General features: G+C 47.5%; 1 protein-coding gene across 3 annotated transcripts in view; it reads right to left on the bottom strand.

Annotated features, from left to right (window-relative positions):
* Positions 1-12,711, bottom strand: part of INSR (insulin receptor) — a 126,074-nt gene extending 113,363 nt beyond the window's left edge. For all 3 annotated transcript variants that reach the window (XM_065874766.1, XM_065874767.1, XM_065874768.1), the window contains exon 1: positions 12,612-12,711. In XM_065874766.1, coding sequence (XP_065730838.1) covers positions 12,612-12,711 — 100 coding nt within the window. The remainder of the gene's footprint in view (positions 1-12,611) is intronic.
* Between the last annotated feature and the right edge of the window lie 4,880 nt (positions 12,712-17,591).

Below are 17,591 nucleotides of genomic sequence, written 5' to 3'. Positions count from 1 at the left end.
TTGACTAAGTCCAGGACAATCAAGGAGGGCTTCCCGGAGGAGGTAACACCAGAACTAAAAGCTACACAAGCAGTGCAATAAGTTCTGCCTACTTCACTGGAAGGTCAAGAGCTGTAGCCTGTCGCTGTAGGTCACAAGGGTGTATAGGGCCTAGAGCAGCCTTAATCCAATAGAAACATGAGGCGAGCCACACAGAATTTAAAATTTTCTCTATAAAGGTAAAAAAAAAACAGTGAAATTAAATATTCTTAATTTAACCCAATGTATCCCAAAACTTCACTTCAGCATGTAAGCAATACAAAAAAAAAAATCTATGGGATTTTTTTCACACTATGCCTCCCCAGCGCCACATGTTTTATACACTTGCACCAGGTCTCAATTCAGATGCTACATTTTTATCAGAAATACTCAATCTCTATACGCAGATTTCACAAAATGAATCACTGAAAAGGTAGGTTCTTTGTATCCCCAAGTTGTTCCAAGCAAAAGAGTCGTTCAAGGGCTTCCCTGGTGGCACAGTGGTTGAGAGTCTGCCTGCCGATGCTGGGGACACGGGTTCGTGCCCCGGTCTGGGAAGATCCCACATACCGCGGAGCGGCTGAGCCTGCGCGTCCGGAGCCTGTGCTCCGCAACAGTGAGAGGCCCGCGTACCGTGAAAAAAAAAAAAAGAGTCGTTCAATAACAGAATCAAGCATTGATTTTTTTTGACATTTCAATCAACTAATGTTAAATGAGACTTTACATTCACATTTTTTACATTTAAATGAATTAAAGTTAAATAAAAGTAAAAATTTAGCTGCCCTGGCCACAATTTCAAGAGCACCATGTAGATAGTGGCCGCCATATTGGATGGCACAGCTATAGACCATTTCCATCAAAGCAGACCATTCTGTTGGACAGCGCTGGTCTAGAAGTTCCCCCTCGGCCAGAAGAATCTAAAAATTTTCCAGAAGGAGAGAAGACTGACATGAGAGCCATCTTGGAAAGTGTCCCCTCTCCCCTGGTTTTCTCTCTATCATGAAAACAGCAAAGAGGTACTAAGGATCTGGGAGAGAGGTATCTAGAAGGTTCTGAAACTCTTTCTGCTTTCAAGCCTGAATGTACTCATTCCTTAGTCTCGACATTCTTCAAACGCTCCCTGGTGACGTATCTGGGGCCACACGTTCCTCCCTGCATTACTTCCAGTCTTAACAGGGTTTCTTCCAAAATTCAGGCATGCTAGCCAACAAGCCTTGGGTTCAGGGGTCTGGCCACCACCCACACCAGTTTCAGGGCATGCCAGAAACCCAACAGATCTGGCTTCCCACTCCAGCATGGGCACCTGTCAGCTGTATAATCCTGAGCCATAAACTCAATTTCCGTGTGCCTCAGTTTCCTCACCTGTAAATGATGACGATCGCACGATGAAAGGTATGAAGAACAGATGAGAACTGGGGTCTGGCCACGTGTGTATATTAGTTCTCCACTCTAAGATACATGGAACCAATTCCCAGATTTATTCCCTTCATAAATTAGAACTTGGGCACACCGAGGTACCAGATACCCTTAAGATTCTCCACCTGCCTGAAAGCCTGGCTCTTTAAAATTTACTTCAGCCAAGAAATCCCCTGGTGGTTCAGTGGTTAAGACTCTGCGCTCCCAATGCAGGGGGCACGGGTTCGATCCTTGGTCGGGGAACTAAGATCCCACATGCCATGGGTTACAGCCAAAACCAAAAAATAAAAATTGACTTCAGCCAGAGTGTGTGAGATGGATTCTGTTGCAAATTGCTGGAAACGGAAGGGCAGTAAATATCCCGAGGGTGCAGGCAACAGGCAAACTGTCGCCCAGATAGATTTTCTAGAAGAGGAAAGAAATTGAGGCTCAGAGAGGAACATGTCCTCCTCAAGGTCACAAAGCAAGGAGGAGACAGACCTGGGATTTAAACCCAGTATATGAGTCTACTGGGGCCACCCTAACAAAGGACCACAGACCAGGTGGCTTGAACAAGATAGATTTATTTTCTCCCAATTCTGGAGGCTAGAAGTCTAAGAACAAGGTGTCAGCAGGATTGATTCCTTCTAAGGCCTCTCTCCTTGGCTTGTAGATGGCCGTCTTCTCCTTGTGTCCTCACACGGTCGTCCCTCTGTGTGTGTCTGTGTCCTAATCTCCTCTTATAAGGACATCAGTCTTATTAGAGGCCACCCTAATTATCTCATTTTTACCTTGATTACCTCTTTAAAGACCCTATCTCCAAAGATGGTCACATTCTGAGGTGTTAGGGTTAGGACTTCAACACTTTAATTTGGCAGGGGGCGGTGGGGGGGGACACAATTCAGTCCATCACATAGGTCCCCAGGGCACCAGCGCCTGTGCCCTTAGCCATCACACAGGGTTCCTCAAAGTGTGTTCTGTGGACCGACAGCATCAGAATCACCTGGGGCGGCAGGTGTATGTTAAAATTCAGATCCCTAGGCCCAGCTCTAGACCAAATGAATCAATATCTCTGGGAGCCAGGCCCAAGAATCTGCATTTTAAAGAAGGTCCCCGAGGATATGATAGGGCCTCAAGTAGGACAGACGTACTGTCTACCCAACCTGGGCCACCTCTCCAGCAGGGACTCTTTCCAGCTCCCATTCTTCTGCCCCACCCATTCCTCTGAGCACTTTGCCCCAGGATCAATGCCATCAGATGCCTTCTTTGGGGCTGTTGATTGTTGCTAGAGGGAACCGCATAAGCACGGTGGACTGGCCCCCACGAATTTCAAAGAAAGCTAGACCCACACCCATTTATTCTACCTGAGTTCCTAGATGCTGTGTTTCAGAGCCACTTCTGACCTCAGTTCTTGTCTCGGTCAGCTTGGGCTCCAATAACCAGATGCCATAGACTGGTGGGGTTAAACAGCAGGCATTTATTTCTCACAGCTCTGAGGCTGGAAGTCCAAGATCAAGGTAGCTAGCATGGTCAATTTCTGGTGAGAGCTCTCTTCCTGGCTTGCAGACGGCCGACTTCTCACTGTGTCCTCACATGGTCTCCCCTTGGTGCATGCGTGCAGAAAGGGAGAGATCTTTCTCTGTCTCCTTCTTCTTTTAAGGTCACCAGTCCTATCTGTTTAGGGCCGTCCTCTTATGAGCTCGTTTAACCTTAATTACCTTCTAAAAGCTCTCTCTCCAAATACAGTCACGTTGGGGGTTAAGGTTGCAACCCATGAATGGGGAGGAGGGAGGTGGCCATTCAGACCATAGCAGTTCTTTTTCAGCCAGACCTTTTGCTCCTAACTTCAAGCCATCCTGTCCTCTCCAGGACCTGCCCGCTCTGGGCTAGACTTTGCTTCCTGCTTTGGACAAACATGTATCAATTCCTTCTGCAACCCATACTTACGAGTATGGTTTCATTTCCCATGCAGTCAGTGTTTCACTAGAATGCACCTCCAATGTGCAGACCAATGTCTATGGGGACCCAGACAGATATACCCAGTCTGTACTGAAAGGGAAGGAGAATGGGGTGGGTGATGAAGCCAGAGAGGGGAGGAAGGAGGCCTCTGAGCCAGTTCCATAAGGAGGAAGCAGGCATCCATGGGTGAAAAGGGGGAAGAAGCGTGCTTGGGGCACAGGAAGCAAATGCAAGCACATGGAAGAAGAGGGAGCCCCAAGGAACTGCAGTCACGAGCCTGGCAAAGAGAGATTGCACACCACACAGCTGAGGCTAGGGCTCCACTGCCAGGGGAATGGACTGAGCTGGCAGCTATAGAAGGACCAAAGCAGGAAGTAGAAAAATCTCTCTGGCAGCAGGGAAGAGAAGGTACTGGACGAGGCACTCTGGAACCACATCTATGGCATGGCCTAGGGGGCCTATTCTGGGGGTGGGTACCAGGGATTAGCATCAATGGGACTTGGTCCCCAGGGAGGTGGAAGAGAGGGGGAAGAAGTGAGGGTCCTCTCTTAGTGAACCTGGAGAGGACCAGATAGGACAAGTTTAGGGTGGCAAGGACAACAGGCTCCGTTTGGGGCATGTTGAGTCTGTAGGGGCTTTGGGATGCTCCCAGATGTGGGTCCAGTGGGCACTGGGAAGATGTGGACCTGGAGCTTGGGAAAAGGGGCGGATGCTGGCAGAAGGGATGAGAGTAGGTGATAAAACCAGGAGGAGAAAAGGATGGAAGGGGGGCGTGCCTCTGGCGAGCACAATATTTAAGGCCAGGGAACCAGAGAGGGGACCAAAGACCCACAGTCATCCTGACACCAACACCTTCTACAAGCCTGTCTGAAAGCTCTGGAACATCTAGACTAATTCCTCCAGTCAGTTCCACAGTTCTGTTATCCCAAGGACATCACACATCAAACCACAAGATGATAAGGGGCTTCCATGACATTTCAGGAGTCCTACCTCCTCGTGTATACAAGTAAGGATGGATACTGCCCACGGAAGACACCAGAAAGAAAACCTAGAGAAGTCTTGCAAGAACAAAAAAGTAGCAGATGTCTTCGATACAATGTAACTGGATATAATTAGGAAGGAACAGCTCAGTGAAAATTCACCCCTTTTCTGATCTTCTGTAAGGAAACAGGATACATCTTTGAAAACAGATTAGAAATCAAGAAAGGCCATCAGAAAACAGGTGGAGCCCTGCCCTCTATCCCTTTGTGTCCAACCACTACCTTTTTCCGCACCGTTAACAAGCACAGGTTTTGGAAAGTACCTATGTTTTCCACATTACCACAAAGGCATAGGAGAGAAGCAAGAACCTCCTGGTAACAGGCTGCTCTTTCTGAACACAAAACATAAGCTAACCTATAAACCTGACGGGACACCACACCCTTAAGGAACTGAAAGAAAAACTCAGATTTGACATCAAATTTTAATCCTCATCCGTCTGCCGTGAACTCCAACTGGAACTCATATCCAGTCTGCACTGGGCAACACAGAACAGCAAACCTCGCTCTGCCAGAAACGAAATATGTTCCTAAACCCCTGAAAGCCACTGGGGCGCTCCCTGGCACCAGGGTCAGCAGAACACGGGAGACCCCTCCTCAAGACACAGGCCAGGGGTTTTGTGCCATCTCGTGAACTTTCCGAGAGGTAACCAAGGATTTGTGCCCAGATGAAAATACGACAAAAAGGGCGGATGCATTCAAAAAGGATTCTACACGGATGCTGACAAACGCAGTTTCACAAATTTTAAACCCCAGTGATAGGAAACCACCTACAGCAGATTCTCTTTGTTTATGGAAGCTATTTTCTACAGTGTTCTCAAGGACGCTAATTTGCAACTCCATCAATACCATAACCTTGTTGTGTGTGTGTTTCTGTTTAAAAACACCTTATTTAATATACATTGTTGATTCACTAAACACTATATAGTTCACGCCTGAGAAAAGCGTATCCAGCAAATGTACTTCCTCCGGAAGCTACATCACAGCCTTCTAGTGCTTGGGACCCTAGACAGCACTTCAGAACGATGCATGCGGACCACGGTAAACCACAAAATCACCAACAAAAAGCACAAGAAAGTGTGAAAAACATGGCACTAAATACATCACAAAAAAGGACGTTTTTGGGGAACCTTCCTACACTGTTGGTGGGAATGTAAATTGGTGCAGCCACTATGGAAAACAGTGTGGAGGTTCCTTAAACAACTAAAAATAGAGCTACCGTATGATCCTGCAATCCCACTCCTGGGCATATACCTGCAGAAAACTCTGATAAATGCACCCCAATGTTCATTGCAGCACTATTTACAGGAGCCAAGACATGGAAACAACCTAAATGTCCATCGACAGATGAATGGATAAAGAAGATGCGGTGCTTATATGCAACGGAATATATTACTCAGCCATAAAAAAAAAAATGAAATGATGCCATTTGCAGAAACACGGATGCACCTAGAGATTCTCGTACTAAGTGCAGTAAGTCAAAGACAAATGTCATGTGATATCGCTTATATGTGGAATCTTAAAAAATGATACAAATGAACTTATATGCAAAACAGAAACTGACTCACAGACATCAAAAACAAAGTTATGATTACCAAAGGGAAGGAGGTGGGATAAATTAGGAGTTTGGGATTAACAGATACACACCTACTATATATAAAATACATAAACAACAGGGACCTACTGTATAGCTCAGGGAACTATATTCAATATCTTGCAATAATTTATAATGGGAAAGAATCTGAAAAGGAATATATACACATATGTATAACTGAATTACTTTGCTGTACACCAAAAACTAACACAAAATTGTAAACCAGCTATACTTCCAATTAAAAAAAATTTTTTAAAGGACATTTGTTTTAATCCTTGGGGATTTATGAATTCACAAGGGGAGAGATGCAACAGGAAGGCAAGATGTCACCTTGTTTGATCTGAGCTGGAACATGCGTGTCAGATGATTCCAATTTTTTGCCACTTGGTGCATGTCCAGGAATAACCACTAAAGCGCTATTTATTTTGGAGTTACAAATAAATTTTAGTGAATAGGGGAATTCACAAATATGGAATCCAGGAATAATGAGAATCTTATGAGTACTCAGGTTTTCAATTTTAAGAAGATTGATCCAATTATAAGATACTTTAAAAAATATTTTAAGTTAATTTTTACTGGGGTATAGTTGATTTACAGTATTGTGTTAATTTCTGCTCTACAGCAAAATGAATTGGTTATACATATACATATATCTACTCTTTTTTAGATTCTGTTCCCATACAGGTCATTACAGAGTATTGAGTAGAGTTCCCTGCGCTATACAGGAAGTTATTCTTAGCTATCTATTTTATATATAGTAGTGTGTATATGTCAATCCCAATTCATCCCTCCCCTACTTCCCCCTTGGTAACCATAAGTTTGTTTTCTGCATCTGGGACTCTATTTCTGTTTTGTAAATAGGTTCATTTGTACCATTTTTTTAGAGGTATCACCTCACACCACTTAGAATGGCCATCATCAAAAAATCTACAAACAATAAATGCTGGAGAGGGTATGGAGAAAAAGGAATCCTCCTACACTGTTGGTGGGAATGTAAATTGGTGCAGCCACTATGGAGAACAGTATGGAGGTTTCTTAGAAAACTAAAAATAGAGCTACCATATGATCCAGCAATCCCACTCCTGGGCACATGTCCAGAGAAAACCATAATTTGAAAAGATACATGTACCCCAATGTTCATTGCAACACTATTTATAATAGCCAGGACATGGAAGCAACCTAAATGTCCATCGACAGATGAATGGATAAAGAAGATGTTGTACATATATACAATGGAATATTATTCAGCCATAAAAAAGGACAAAATAATGCCATTTGCAGGGACATGGAGGGATCTACAGATTGTCATACTTAGTGAAGTAAGTCAGAAAGAGAAAGACAAACATAAGATACTTTTTAAAGTCTAGAGAAAACTATAGGGATGGAGAAGGATCAGTGTTGCCAGGGGTTTGAGGTAGGGATGGCATAACGATAAAGGGATGGCCGGAAGGAGTCTGGGTGATGATGGATGGGACACTTCTGTATCCCGACTGTGGGGACAGACACACAACTCTATGCGGGGGCTAAAATGCAAAAACTGTGCACCAAAAAAAAAAGTCAGTTTTACTGTATGACCATTTTAAAAATAAAAATGTTTAAAGATACGCACCGGGCTTCCCTGGTTGGCGCAGTGGTTAAGAATCCGCCTGCCAATACAGGGGACACGGGTTCGAGCCCTGATCTGGGAAGATCCCACATGCCGCGGAGCAACTAAGCCCGTGCGCCACAACTACTGAGCCTGCGCTCTAGAGCCCGAGAGCCACAACTACTGAGCCCACGTGCCACAACTACTGAAGCTCGCGTGCCTGGAGCCCATGCTCCACAACAAAAGAAGCCACCGCAATGAGAGGCCCGCACACTGCGACAAAGAGTAGCCCCCGCTGGCCGCAACTAGAGAAAGCCCATGCGCAGCAACAAAGACCCAACACAGCCAAAAATAAATAAAATAAAAATAAACAAAATTATTTTTTTAAAAGTCACAGAAGAAAAAATAAACTTTAAAAAAAAGGAAAAAAAATTCATTGGCCAGTACTTATGTTAAAAAAATATTTTTTTTAATAAATAAATAAAGATATACACCAAACTGATAGCATGGTCATTTCCCAGGACAGAAATGCAATGGTTTTAGGGACAAAGGGGGACTCTGGTTTTTTCCTCTCTATACTTTCATAATTTTTTTTGCAATGAGAATGCACTACCTGTTATTATTTTAATTTGAAAATCATAAATATGGCTTTTTTAAGATTTTTTTTGACATGGACCATTTTTAAAGGCTTTACTGAATTTTTTACAATATTGCTTCTGTTTTATGTTTTGCTTTTTTGGCCGGGAGGCATGTGGGACCTTAGCTCCCCTACCAGGGATCGAACCCGCATGCCCTGCATTGGAAGGGGAAGTCTTAACCACTAGACCACCAGGGAAGTCCCATAAATATGGTTTTTAAGTTGCAAAACATAACCCAAGCCACCCCGATGTGTTCTTAATAGAAATTAACATAAGGGCGGGTCTCAAGAGAACATCTCATAGCAGATACCACTTTCTTTTGGTACTAGAGACAGGGCCAGGAGCACGGAATCCTCATTCAATGCCAAGAAGACTGTTTAAAGAAATAAATCCAAAGATTGTACACACACAAACACACACACAAGGAGGGAACATCACGGTTATTTTCTCGCCATCGGAACCCCTACATTCAGCACAGCAAATGGTATAAATTTCTTTAATACAGCTTGCTCTGTAAAGGGGAAAACACAGCATCCCCGGGCGCTTCATTTACCTTGATTCATTCAAAGTTGTATCAGGGACCACACAAGCTATGAGGTATGTCTTCCTGATTCTCAAGGAGTTTGTTCTAAATCAGGAGTTGGCAAACTTTGGAAAGGGCCCAAGTGTAAATATTGTTGCGAGCCACGCGATCACAACTATTCAACTCTGCCTGGAGAGCACAAAAGCAGCCACCGAGGATGCATGAACGAATGGGCATGGCTGCGTGCCAGTAAAACTTTATTTACAAAAAAACTGGCGTGGGTGGGCAGGATTTGGCCCCTGTTCTAGATAAAGGCTTTGACCATATATAAATTAAAAACTGAGTGAGACAGAGAGAGTCAAGGGTAGAGAATGGCCCTCTATGAAGAAGGGCCTAATATCTTAGTCTAGGAAAGGAAGAAAGAGGATAGGCGAAGTCAGACACAGGTGAAAACTCACCAGGAGACAGTGCCTTCCAGTGGAAGGCAAAACCCAGAGAAGTCAACTGGGGTGAGGCTACAATTGGGAGGTGAGGGATGACCTTCTCTAGCGCCATGGGCAAAGCGATGGAGACACAAGCCAGATGCCGTGGGCAGAGCAGTGGGTGAAAGGTGAGAGAGCGAGGGCGGTGGGGACCCATTGGAGGGGAGGCTTGGCAGGGGAAGGCGAGAGGTAAGTGGTGAGTAATGGGGCCCAGGGGAGTATTGAGTGTTTACAGGCTGAAAAGAGAAAGGCTTCTGGGTAGATGGAGATCCCTGAACAAACAGAGGGGAGAGAGCAGGGGACCCAGGTGGGTAAGTGTCCTAGAGAAGGAAAAAGTTATCTCCCCAAATGCAGTGATTCTTAACTCAGGACAGTTGGCAATGTCTGGAGACACTTTTGGTGGTCATGACTTGGAGAGGGGAATTGCTACTGGCGTCTAGAGATGAGGGATGGCGCTCAACATCTTAAAATACACAGGGCAGCCCCCTGCAACCAAGAGCTATCCAACCCCATATGCCGAGAGCAGAGAAGTCAAGAGGTTCTGCTCTAATCAAAAAAGAAAGGAAGTCAACGACGGAGTGGAGTGAGGTGGGGACCCCAGGGGGCTCACCCCAATGACCTCTATGAGTAAGTGGGGCAGGGGCGAGGGGTGGGTCACCAGGAGGGAAGCAAAGCCTGGGAAGAACCCCGGGGAGGTACCCCGGGGAGGTGACCCGGCGAGCAGAAGTTCTGCTCTAAGGGTCCCGGAGCACACAAGAGAACACACAGGAGAAACATCCGGTGGGATCTGAAAGCAACATCTCACACCTCAACTATACAACTCACTGCCCACCCCTCCACCCCCGCGGAAACTCTGTGGGTTTTCACTGTAATTAATCCCACTTTGCCTTCATTCTCTGACTTTGCAATGCCTCGGGTCATCTCGGGCCAGAGCGGATCAACCCGAGGAGAAATGGAGGGGAAAGCCATTGCCCAGTTCAGCCAAGCCACAGAGACTCCATGGGGGGACGAAGTGGGATGGCACATACCATGTGACATCTCTGAGTCCTCAGTCCTTAAAAATCCCATTGATTTCCCTCTACCCCACCCTCACCCACCCCAGCCAAAATGCCATATTGGTTGCTGTTGGAGATAAGCCATCTGTAAAGTTTCACGCCCCTCCCTAAACCTCCAAAGGGCATCACATGTCATCTATTCAGTAGTATTTTGTTAACCTTTACCACGGGGGTGGGGAGGTTCAGACTCCAAAGAAGAACCTTTTATTAAGAAACCTTTTATTAACAGACTGGGGTTCTAATCACAGCTCTGCCATCTCGCCAAAGTTCCTCACCTTCCAAAAGGACAATAAGCCTTACCTCCAAGCACTGCGGTGAGGATTAACTGAGATTACCTATGCAAAGTGTATAGAACCGCGCCCGCTGAGTGTTTGCTTATATTCTCGTTAGTTAGGAGTTATTTGGAGAATAAAGCAGCTGTGACTTGGACTCCTGGGGAGGACAGGAAGGATAGGAGTTGAATCTAGAACAAATATTTATCAAATACCTACTAGGTGCCAGGGACTGCTCTAGGCTCTGGAAATGTAGCAGTGAACGAAAGAAACATAAATCTCTGCTCCTGCGGAAACTGTAAACAAGTAAGAAGCGGAAAAATCCATCTACGGACCCCTGAAAACCCAGGCACAAATCCACCGTTAATTACCAAAGCTACCAGGAACAGAGAAGCAAGGAAACATACAGGGGTGAGCCCACACACACATACGCAAAGCCTAACAACTGGTCTCGGACTCTTTTAACAAGACCCTAAACCACTTGCCACCCTCCTTCATGGAGCACCCACTGTATACCAGGGTGCTTGGAGACAGTGCCTAACTGGCAAAGGTGCTCGGCAAACCCGGTTTGTCAGCTCCAGAGCCTGCGTGTGGTTTCTCACGCCCCTCGCTCACCGTCAGGGAACTGAGGAGCTTCGGTTTCTTCCCTCCTTGACCCCTTCCTCCTCGTGACTGATCTCCTTTTATGGCGAAATCTGAAGAAGTAACCCAACAGATATTTTGAAAGCAGGGCCTCAGCCATCATGGTGGGAAACCCCAGCTACATTCTCTTAAACGATTCTTCCGTCCTTGACCTGCAGCCGGGAAGACCTGCTGTGAAGCCCAAGAAGGATGCTGGGATTTGCCCCTGGTGGCTGCCAGCACAGGGACACTCAGGAGGGAGGCTTTGGGGGCTGGAATGACCACAGGTTAGAGACCTCCCGGAGCTGACAGGTAAAAGGGCAGAGGAGGGAGGTTATTAGGGGGGACATGGGCCGTGGGCAGCAGTCCAGAGCCTTGGGCCCTGGCACCACTGGAGAGGTTCGTTTTTCCCTCTGGCACTGACTTTGGGGCAAGTGAGTTATGTGTCCTTCCTGAGCCTCAGTTTACTCCCTACGAAATGGACCACCAACGGTATAAGCCTCAAGAGGCCGCCGCAAAGGTCCAGAAAGAGGGACTTCCCTGGCGGTCCACTGGTTAAGACTACGCCTTCCAATGCAGGGGGTGCGGGTTCGATCCCTCGTCGGGGAGCTAAGATCCCACATGCCTAGCGGCCAAAAAACCAAACCGTGAAACTGAAGCAACATTGTAACAAATTCAATACAGACTTCAAAATGGTGCACATCAAAAAAATCTCCAAAAAAAAGGTCCAGAGAGATAAGACCGACCCGCCCGTGGCATTTGGTGACACTAACTACAGTCATCACTAAAGCCGACACTACCTCTGCTACTACAACCGCGCTGTTGCCAAGGCGCTAGAGTTTGCCTCCCGATATCTGGAAACAGAACCCAAGAGTGTAAACATGGACCTGAAGTCGGGGTAGCCATGGGTCTAAATACGAGGAAGAGGCGGGGTGGATTCTACAGTTCCCCGCCCCAGGCAGCGTCACCTGCCAGCAGGGACCCTCGAGGGAACCCCTCCCGAGTCCGTCACCCTCTACTCTGGCTCCAAACCGTCTGTGCCCCAGGAACTTGGCTGTCCGAGAGTGTCCAATAACCCCACTTCTCGGAGGCGACTCAGGACGCGTGTCCCGTCTCCGGAGCCAGTTGGGCTCGGGGAGGTCCAGGCACGGCACAGGTCCGAGGAGCGCTCGGGGGAGGCGCCCGTGGAGGGGCGAGCACTGGGGCAAGGTTCCTCCAGCCCGGGGCCCGCACGCGGAGCGTGGAGCCGCGAGCCCAGGCGGGCAAAGGCCAAGGTCAGCGGCTTCCCGCCCCCCACGAGGCTGGAGCTACAGTCCCGGCCACCCGCGCTCCGGCGGAGGAGGGCTCTCAGTCCACAGCAGGGGTTCCATTTTGGCAAAGGGTCCCTCCCCACCGCGCTGGTCCCCGCCCACTCCCGGACCCCCAGACTCACCCTCTCCAGGGTACAGGTGGCCCGCGGCGCCCACCAGCAGCGCGGCAACGGCCACCAGCAGTGGCACGGCCGCCGCCCCCCGCCCGCCCCCGGCGCCCATGGCTACGGGAGCGCGGGGTCCGGATGGATCAGAGCGCGCGGCGCCGGCCCGAGGGGTGCATGCTCCAAAGCGGCCGCCCGAGAGGTGCTGGGGGCCGCGCGTCCTTCTCTTCCACGCGGGCGGCCCAGGGGCCGCAGCCTCCGCCCGGGAGGGTCCTTGAAACAGCCCCAGGAGGGGCGCGCGGCCTCCGCCGCTGCAAATCCGGCAGCGCGGCCCGGTGGAGGCGGCCCCGACTCCGGGCCACCGCGGACCGGGCCCCGTCCCGCGACCTCAGGGCCCCGAGCCCGGCGCTGAGCCCCTGCCTCCTGGCTCTCGGCCCCGAGCGCTCGGGGGCTCAGATCTTCGGACGCGCGGACAGGCGGGCGGGCACCTGGGCAGGCGGGTGGCGAGCGGGCGGCGGGAGCGAGGGCTGCTCGGCCCGTAAACAACGCGGCCCGTCAGCTGGGCCCCGTGCGGGCCGCGGGAAAAGGCGGCGCGGATCCGGATTCGGAAGGGACTCGGCGCCCGGGAGAGGCCCGAGAGGGGTAGAGGGAGGACCGGCAGGGGGGAGGCGCCGCCCCGCCCCACCCGCCAGCGTCCCTATCCTGGGCCCCGCGCTGGAGGCCCCCGGCGCGCCCTAGCCGAGGGGGCGCCACAGATCCCTGCCCAGCCGGAGCGCCCCTTCCAGCCCCGTGACTCCCGTCTCAGAGCCTGGGGGCGCCCCAGATGCCCGACCCAGCGAGACGGATCCTGTGTTTAACGTTTTGCTATTTTGTTCATCATGGGACTTTGGAAAATTCATTTTGATTTTTTAAAAGTATTGCATTAAAATATTGTTTATCTAGGTTACTCGGTTTTTTGTTACTCCCTTAAATGTTGTGCTCGCCTCCCCCTCGTCCCAGTCCCGCGGGCGCCCTGTCCTACCCCGAGTACTCCCCAGCCCAGCGCAGGCCCCTGGGGACAGCCACGTGCACGAGCGCCCCGTGCGCTCAATGTACTGGTGGCCTGGGCCCCTCCGCGCGGTCTGTGGTTCAAGTCGGAGAAATGACCCCTTGGAGAACGTGCAGAACCTCGCAAAAGTGCAAACGGGGCGGTGGAGATCTTGGATATGACACAAATGGACACACGCAGTTTTTCAATACTGCAGACCCAGAGTCCTCTCTCTGGATCAGCCTCACCTGTATGTGAATAACACCTGCGGGTCAGATTTGGGGAGTTGCAGTAGAAATAAAGTATGACAACGCACCCAGCACAGCTCTTGTCTGAGGGCAATCGTTCTTTCTCTCATCTATTAAACAAATATTAATTTGCCAGGAGGTGGGCCCACTGTCCTCTGAACTCAAACCTATTCCTGTCTTCCTGTCCCTCCAGTGTCTGGCTTCACCTCTCTGTCCCAATGAGCCTTCCCTGACCACACTTTGCAAACGCTCCCCAGCCCTTCCTCCCTTTGTTCCCCTCCCTGTTCTTGACAGCACGCCAGTATCCCTACCTGTGTCTTCGCCCCACCCCAGGAAGGCAGAAATCTTGTCTGTCTTGTTCACAATTTTATACCCGGTGCCTGACATATCCATTGCTTAATAAATATTTGTTGAATGGAAGAATCAACGTGCAGTAAGTAATGGGGATTTGCAGGGAGCAAAATAAACACCATCCATTTCCTTGTAGACCTCACAATCCAGTGGGGGAGAAGGCCATTAATTATACATCAGATGTGTTATAAGGTGGGGTGGGGAGACACTGAAGGATCCTCCGAAGAAGTGATTTTTGAACTGAAATCTGAGGTTGAGGAGAAACCAGCCCCGGGAAGCAGCAGGGAAGTGTTCCAGGTAGAGGGAACAGCATGTGCAAAGGCCCAGAGGAGGACAGGTTGGTGTTCTCACAACTGAACCAGGCATTGTAGCTGGAGCACAGAAAGAAAAGAGGGGAAACTGAGCTAGACAGGGTAGAATCTTGATATGCCATGTGAAGGGTTGTCCCCACCACCACCTTTATCCTGAAAGCAACGGGGATGCATTAGAGGGTTTACACCGAAAGGTTAACACGATCAGATTTTCTTTCCAATAATATCTCACTGTGGACAATGGGGCAAGAATGGACCCACGGAGAACAGACAAGAGGCAACTGCAGTCCCAGAGTACCAAGAATTGTGGGTCTGATCAATGTTGTTCCCCTTCCTTGAGGGGCTTCCCTCTGATCCACAGGGGCCCCCAAAAGCCACCAACAATTCCAGGCCAGTGGCATTTGCTGAAATTCCAGGGGACGTGATGCTCTCTGGAAATCTTTCAGGATGCAAGACTTCCATGTTGTGTATAAAGTCAAGAGAATCATTGCAGTTGTGACTTGCTGGATGGAAATGAAGACACACCCACTTCCCGAAAAAAACTCATTGTTTCTTTTGTAAACCACCGTGCTCCCCCCAAAAAATACAATCATCTAAAAGTTGAAAGTCAACCTCTGCCTTTTATTAAAATCAATAGAATGGAAGTAGAAAATCACCATTTGCTAATCTCCAAAATAACTGGTTCTGGCAAGAGCCATCCACGAATGCTAAGTGATGGTTGGAAGTCTGAAAAGTAACAGGGTATTTCCGCGGTCTGCCAGTATCTCACTGCAGGACACTTGTCAATAATAAAAGAAAGGAAAAATAGAAGCTTCATGGAGGAGAAAGCTGGCTTAACTAAATGATCAAAGTTGCTCTTGGATTTTCTTCTGTCATAAAAGATATTACTGGAGCAATTGGGGAAGACTGAAAAGGGTGTGTCAATCTGACAATGGTACTGTATCAATATTAATTTTGATCATTGTACTGAAGTGACGTAGCAGAATGTCCCCGGCTTTAGGAAATACACACTGAATGAAGTACGCAGGGGTTAAGGAGTATAATATCTGCAACTTACTCTCAAATGGTTCAGAAAACAAAAATGAGACAGAGACGGAACAAAGCAGATGTGAAAGAAAGTGTGATAAAATTGGTAAATCTGGCTAAAAGTGTGCATATAAGGATTGATTGTACTATTCATGCAGTTCTTCTGGAAGTCTGACATCATGTCAAAATTAAAAGTTTTAAAAGTTTTGAAAAACCGTTTGGGACTTTTTGTTTGGCTTTGTTTCTCTTAGATTGCCTTTGGTCTGACATTTAAGCACACCATACTTTGAAGGCATGATGTAATGAGAGAGATCTTTTCATCGTTCATGAATATAAACACCAAATACTCTACTTTTGTTGTCCATCAAGGAGGGCTAAGGGAAGCCCACCACCACCCTGCTGGGGTCTTCCTTTAGCCGGTCCCTCTGGGACAATCTCCCTCAATCTAGCAGTTTTCTGTTACATTAAAGCAGGAAACCAAATGTAAATCCTGACTCCTGTGTTGTCATGGAAACCTGCTTTAATACATTACATTTAGGAGTAGGGGGGGAAAACTGCAAACTGATTTCATTTGTGAACAACAGGGCAAAAACACAGCAGTGAGAACTTACCAACAGAATCAGGCTGAAGATTGAAAGAACGCAACACCTATACCAGGATTAAGTGGACCTTGGGCCAGGAGGGCAAAGATGGTTCAATGCTAGGAAGTCTAGTCACCAAGATCACAGTATTCGCAGGTCCAAGAAGAGAAGGTACAAGAACATCTCCATGCTACTAAAAATGTATTTGATGAATTCCATAGCCATTCAAAAATGAAACCATAAGACTGCAATTTGGAAATTTTGTTTTATAATTGCAAAGTAAGGAAAATCTCTTTAAGCAAGATGCAAATCCCAAATCTAAAAATAGGGACTTCCCTGGTGGCACAGTGGTTAAAAATCCACCTGCCAATGCAGGGGACATGGGTTCGAGCCCTGGTCCGGAAAGATCCCACATGCCGCGGTGCAACTAAGCCTGTGCACCGCAACTACTGAGCTCGAGTGCTGCAATTACTGAAGCCCGCGTACCTAGAACCCGTGCTCTGCAACAAGAGAAGCCACTGCAATGAGAAGCCTGCGCACCACAACGAAGAGTAGCCCCTGCTCCCCTCAACTAGAGAAAGCCCACACGCAGCAGCAAAGACCCAACGCAGCCAAAAATAAAATTTAAATAAATAAAATAAAATCTAAACACAACAAATCTGGCTATGAAAAAATTAAGTTATATGAATAGTAAAATAAAAAATCCATGCATAAAGTTGAACGTCAGATTTTTATAAGTGAGGAAAATATATGCAACTTAACTGACAGATAAAGGGTATGCATTATAAGATCTTACATAATATATAATACTAATTTTTTCAGTGAGAAAAAAAAAGCCCAAACTCTTATTTGCCAAAATAAAAATGGCAAAGGACATGAATAGGCAGCTCACAGAAACAGACCCACTGACAAGAAAAAAAGAAGGAATACTAAAGGTATTCAAACATATAAAAGGATGTTCAGCCTTCTTCATAGTTAGAGATATGCCCATGTCATCTTCACTGAGTTTGCCAACTGTCAGGAGAATGGGCAACACAATGTGAAGATTTGTGAGAATCCATTCTCATCAACACTGGTATAAATGAGTTCAACTAAGGGGTGTGGCAGGGGGGAGATTTGGCAAAGACTTTCAACATGTAAATTGCATTGATGCTTTTTCCCACTGGTCGCACTTCCAGGAAATTATATGCTGCAGAAATATCCTCCCATGGGTGTAGAAAGAAGTATTCTCAAAGATAATCATTGCAGCACAACCTGGAATCACCCTAAATTAATTTTCCCCCCAAGAAACAGGGAGACCTCTACATTCTCCAAAAATGCCTCATCAATTCAAATATTTCAAATTTTCCTTTTTCTCTCTCTCTCTTTTCTTTCTCCTCTGATACCACTCACATATGATTTGCATTGACAAGTTATAGTAATTCGTAATATTCTCATGTTTTTTCCTGGGTTTT

This window comes from Phocoena phocoena, chromosome 3 (genome assembly GCF_963924675.1).
Source record: "Phocoena phocoena chromosome 3, mPhoPho1.1, whole genome shotgun sequence".
Taxonomy (NCBI): domain Eukaryota; kingdom Metazoa; phylum Chordata; class Mammalia; order Artiodactyla; family Phocoenidae; genus Phocoena; species Phocoena phocoena.
Note: the sequence above shows the minus strand (reverse complement) of the source record. Positions and strands in the feature narration are given on the sequence as shown.